General features: G+C 31.2%; 1 protein-coding gene across 1 annotated transcript; it reads left to right on the top strand.

The window, feature by feature from the left end:
- On the top strand, positions 1-2,212 carry LOC132922422 (uncharacterized). Its single transcript, XM_060985932.1, has 4 exons — positions 1-145; positions 1,176-1,291; positions 1,382-1,712; positions 1,789-2,212. The coding sequence occupies exons 1-4, from the start codon at positions 1-3 to the stop codon at positions 2,085-2,087; spliced, it is 891 nt and encodes a 296-aa protein (XP_060841915.1). The 3' UTR covers positions 2,088-2,212.
- The last annotated feature ends 3,717 nt before the right edge of the window (positions 2,213-5,929 follow it).

The following is a 5,929-nucleotide window of genomic DNA, read 5'->3' as shown; positions in this document are numbered from 1 at the left end:
ATGCCAGTTATGTCTAATAATAAATACCAATTATTGCACAACGAAATTGCTACGTATTTCAACGAGATTTCTTGGGAAGAAATTGAACGAGCTGGGAAGGAAGAAGCAAAGATTGCCATTGAAAATAACGAAATTGATTCCAATGGTAGACCAATGATAGCAGTGATTGCATGCAGATGGCGCTTGGTCTAAACGCTCTTACAAAACGAAATACAATGCACTTTCTGGAGTTGTAAGTAGACAGTGTATTTAATATCACAATAAAATTTCAATTTGTCCTTATTTTAATGATAAGTTCAAAAATAATGCGATGAGTTAAATTATTTATATTTCAATATTTGTATAGGCTTGCATAGTGGGAGCTAAAACCAAAAGTGTTATTCATTGGCGTAATAAATAAGTATTGTTGTATTTGTCAAAAAGCATCTAAAAATAACATGGACCCCAAAGAACACTTTTGCTTTTGCTGAACAACTTGCCTTCAACTGCTATGGAAGCAGATATTATTGTCGAAGGTTTTAAAAAAAGTGTTGATATGCATAATCTGATATACTCTCGACTTATAGGTAATTATTTAACTTGGCATTTATTTTTACACGATTTACAATATTTATATCAGAAAATTTCTTTATTTAAAACTATAAATCATAAAAATGTATTTAGTATTTTTATATAAATTTAGTGTATGTAAGCAAATTATATAAAAAAAATTAAATTAATGATTTGTATTGTACCTACATTTTTTTTAAAAATTTTTAAAACATTGAGCATTAAAAAAAAATTATAAATTTTCAAACACATATTTTTATTTTTAGGTGATGGAGATAGTAGCGTTATGAAAATATAACATTTAGCTAAACCATATGGGGGTGATTTTGTAATAAAAAAAATTGAATGCTCCAACCATATACTGCGCAATTACGTAAATAAATTAAAAGATATTTCTACCAAAAGAAGAACAACTAGATGAGTAAATATTCCGGGAAATATACGACAAGCAATTAAAGATCGTATCCTTAGACTTAGGTATGCCGTAACAGAAGCTGTTAAGTATAGGAAAATGCATGAAGATATATCATATGAACATAAATTATTAAATTTAAAAAAATATTTTATAAATGGACCAAGTCATGTTTTTGGCGATCATACAAATTGCCTTTTTTATTTTTGCAAAGGACGAAAAGATGGTGAAATAAATTTAGTTCCACAAATAAAATCATTAGGTATTTGGGAAGATTTAGTTGCAGTAAAAAGCCTCGTTTTATTTCATGCTGAAAGTTTATTATATAAAGTCAGTAATAATGCAGCGGAGTCATATAACTAAATTTTAGCGAAATTTATTGGTGGTAAACTGGTAAATTTTTCTCTTCGTGGATCCTAGAATTTACGGTGTAACTCTGCAGTAACATCCTACAACGCAGGATCTAGACGTTTGCAGTTGTTACATAAAAAAATTGAAAAACACAGTCCCGGTCTGTTTACTAAAAAATTTATTTCAAGATCAACTTCAAAAAGTAACCAGAGAAGTAAACGTCGATTATTTAATCCTCCAGTTCACAAAAAAACTATATCTGGACCAGACGAGCATTATGGAGCTACCGCAGACATAGAAACTTCTCCCGATATGCCAAAACACGAATATGAAACTAAAAAATTATTGTTTTTATCAAAATTGAACATAACGCAAGCGCAAATCAAACAAATTGAAAAAGGTATAATATAATAAAACATTTAGGTAGTATTTAAATAAAATAATTATATTTATCATAATTTACATTTTAATTTCAGATACAAGACGACAAAATGAATGCGTAGATTGGCATTTACATAGAAAAAAAAGATTGACCGCCTCTGTCTTTGGAAAAATATGTAAACTTAGGCCCAAAACGTCACGAGCCAAGACTGTATCGAATATTTTATATGGTTCCTTTTGTGGTAACGACGCAACAAAAAATGGGATACAAAATGAGGAAAATGTGAAGTCGGCGTCGTCTAACATTTTAAATAAACCCATAAGTTCGCCAGGATTAGTTATTGATAATGAATTATCATTTTTAGCTATTCTTAAAACCAATATAAGTGTATAACATATATAATTATAGACCTTAAAAACTTAACTTAATAATTTTATACTATTATACTGTAATCCATATAATTTATTTTATTTATCTTATAGAACATTTTATGACGTATTGTTTGACATATTATATTATATTCCATACATACAAAAAATCAAATGGCATTTGTATTTATAAATAATTAATAAATAAATAACGCATCGTTTAATAAAACATTTTGTTTTTGGAGAATCTTAACTTTTCATTTTTAAACGTTTTGCTAACTTGGAGTTTTAAATGTGATTTTTATATGGATATATTGTATTTTATTTAAGCTACCGCTACTGATAGGGTATTTAAAATTAAGTCGAGATGTCGACTGTAATCTTATTTTCTTTTGTATATCCACGTGTATTATAGTAATATATACAATATAAGCCTACCCGGATTATCGTCAAAATCAGTCAGCTAACGCATATATTCTCCGCTTCGTTCGAAACGCGATAGTAAAAAGTAATAACTGCAGCAGCGGGTGATGTAAAAATCGTACATCCCGGAACTCGGGTGTATACAGATTGGTACGGCACATGTCAATAATTAAGCTCCACAGACACACTGAGTATAAATTATTGTATAATAATATTATCAAGCGTGTGTACAGTGTGGAATTGAACACGTGTTCAATGCAAGTAATTGCGTTACACTGCATAGCGTATACATACATACATACTATATTTATACAGAACCTCAAGTCTCGACCCCTACACGCGCGACACAATCGACAATTTATTTAGCAGCTTCCTGTGTGTGTGTGTGTACATTTTGAAAACAAATTGATGCCGAGAGGTGGACATGTGGCGGCGACCGAACCGATGCGAACATCGAGGGACATTAATAAAAATATATAATAATATGTACGACTAGCTATATATACGGGCGCGATCGTAATAAGATTTCGCAAATCAAATTCGCAGCCAACGAAACTGCTCGGCGGTGCTGACGTGGTGGAGTGTAGCGAAGAGGATGCTTTGGGGATCGGTTAATCGGGTTAAACGCCGGCCCGACGTTGTATCACACGATGTGTATATATAGACATAAAATATTTTCATCGCGTTTTGGTCGAAAACCCATTGGCGTGTGTTCGTATTATCCAAAGTAATGTATTGTATGTGTGCATGTGTGTGTGTGTGTAAATTAAGCGACGGAGGCTGCAGGCGAACAGTCCGGAACGGATGAGCCGTCGTTAACCCCGACCTAAATGGTGGGGTGTTTGCCGGTTTTTATACTGCGAACAAAAATACACATAATATTATTGTAATAATCTGACGATTTGTCCGCGAACATTATATATAATATGTAAGTACAGAGTGATTCAACAAGCGAGTTTACCACAACCATGTTCTCATCATATTTTGATAACAAATTAATTCAAATTTTAATTTTTGAAATTTGAAAATAATATTACTTGCAGGTTATATTTGAAATTTATTATGATTTTTTTGTTCTAATTTAGTAGTGTTCTTAAAATATAAATTCAGTAATATTATTGTTTTTATAAAATTTGAATTTTGACCAAACAAATGGTACACACAACATATTAAATGGATAAGTCTCGAAATGATTTTAAAACCGAACTGCAACCAATACTGAACGGTTTAAATAATTACGTCATGTGTTGGATTGATTTCAGATTACCAAGTTTTTAATATTATCTATAATTTATACGTTATAATACATATAAACATAAAATATTTAATATAATATTCGATGAATCTTATTGTAATTCATATAAGTCGTTTGACCGTTAACAGTTCCGTGACTATACCTATAAATTATATAGCTGTGTAGTAATATTTTAAATAAAAATAAATGTCAATATTGTTTAGTTTTTCCATCGTGTACCTGAGCAATACTATTTATATACAATTATATACAAATGACGTTTGACCTATAGTAAACCACACCACACGCCGTTGCGGAAACCGGTCGGATTCTGTAAAAGCTGTGGCCATAAACACACAATATCTGTATTATATTATGTGTAGTTGTAATATAATTGTTTTTTGTAGGCCCCGGAATTGCTTTTTACGTGGTGTAAAACAATAATCGAATAAATTGAGTCCTAGCCCGTTGCACAATATTAAAAAACGATAAGTTATTACACTGTATTGTTCTATAATAATGTCGTATATATCTATATTACAATAACACCTATGCGCCGTCGGTCCGCGTCAAAGAAAACGTATAAAAGGTAAACTATTATATCCGTAGGCGACGGAGAAGACGCACCTTTAAGGTTTAAAACAAATACCGTGTAGACGAATCGTATATACGACGGACGTTATTAACACTGATCGTTTTTACTATTATAATTGGTATTTTATAGGCAAAACATGACTTTTACCGACGGAACAAAAATGGCTGTGAAGTGCACGGTCAACTGGTATCGTTGAAGGGATTAGAAAGAAGAACAGATACGTCTTTAGTCTTTCGCCGCTACATAAATAATACCAATAAAAATCTAACCACTTAAATATAATTCAACATATTATATTCTTTTCTAAATTTAAATTTAGAAGACGGTCTACGTTTCGACTTTATAACCGTTTAAATGAATGAAAAAAAAACACAAGAATATTCAGTTCTCCGCATACATATTTTTTTTTTATAAGTAAAAATGCATATATGAAATTTTCCGGACCACATTTGCCGCTCTGACCCCATAGAAAATAATACTACATTGTATTGTAATAACGCGCGATTCGCAGGCCTGCGAGAGGTCACTCGAAAGAACGAAAACCACGCGAATATTATATTATAGTCGTCGTCGTCGTCGTCGCAGTAAATATGGCCGTTGTTGAGAGGTCAAATCAGGTCAGTATTGTCTCACCTATCGGCATAAATCACGACGTACTTTCCATTCTACGGTTGCATATTTCCACGTCATTTATCATTTGTTTTTTTTTTTTTTTTTACTTCTGATCAAATGCCAATACAAGTCTCGGGCTGTATATCACAGCGCATATTATTATTATTATTATTATAAAATGTGTCGTATATCACGCGTTCATAAATATACGGGCAATCCTGCAGTGTGCATTTAATAGGGCTATATTTGAATACTGAACGCGTACTGGCGATAACTACTGCATTTTATAGCGTCAGGTATACGGTCATTTTTTTTTCGTTCCAATACTCGTATATTAGTAAAGTTATAGCTGCAGATTATTGTCCACCGGACTTGTGCGTTATCATTTCGTTTGTGGTGACGAATATCGGATATATATAATAATATTATATAACATTTTATACGTGTGTTTTATGTTCTATCACACGGCAGTTTTATTTAACTCTAAATTTGTATACTATCATTGGTTCACGCTACTTTCAAATACGATCTGACTTCATCTCATCAAATTATATTATAATATTTGTAATTTAGATATAGTAAGGACTGTATATATACTTTTCTTACCCCATTTTTTCAATATTCTAAGACGTTATGTATATTGTACATCGACAGGCGTGTTATGTATTCAACTCTAAAGGATCCATTAAGTCGATTTTAGGCCTTTGTAACATATTATAATTAATATTTAACTGAATTTAATATAATTATATCAATTAATCGATCCTATGCCCTTTGAGTCCATAGTCAAAGGTTAATGCATCTCGTATAATATAATACAAGAAGAAAGTGGTTGCTGGCATGCTGTTGTAAAACTTATCTGCTCGTAAAAACGTCTAAAAAATATTTTTCAAATCTTAAAATTATTTTTTTCAACAAACACAAGCAGAATGAGCACTTAGTTCTGTCCAATGCACTTATATATTATATAATATAGTTTATTTCGTTAGTTATTTAAAAAGTA

Source organism: Rhopalosiphum padi, chromosome 2 (genome assembly GCF_020882245.1).
Source record: "Rhopalosiphum padi isolate XX-2018 chromosome 2, ASM2088224v1, whole genome shotgun sequence".
NCBI lineage: Eukaryota > Metazoa > Arthropoda > Insecta > Hemiptera > Aphididae > Rhopalosiphum > Rhopalosiphum padi.
Note: the sequence above shows the minus strand (reverse complement) of the source record. Positions and strands in the feature narration are given on the sequence as shown.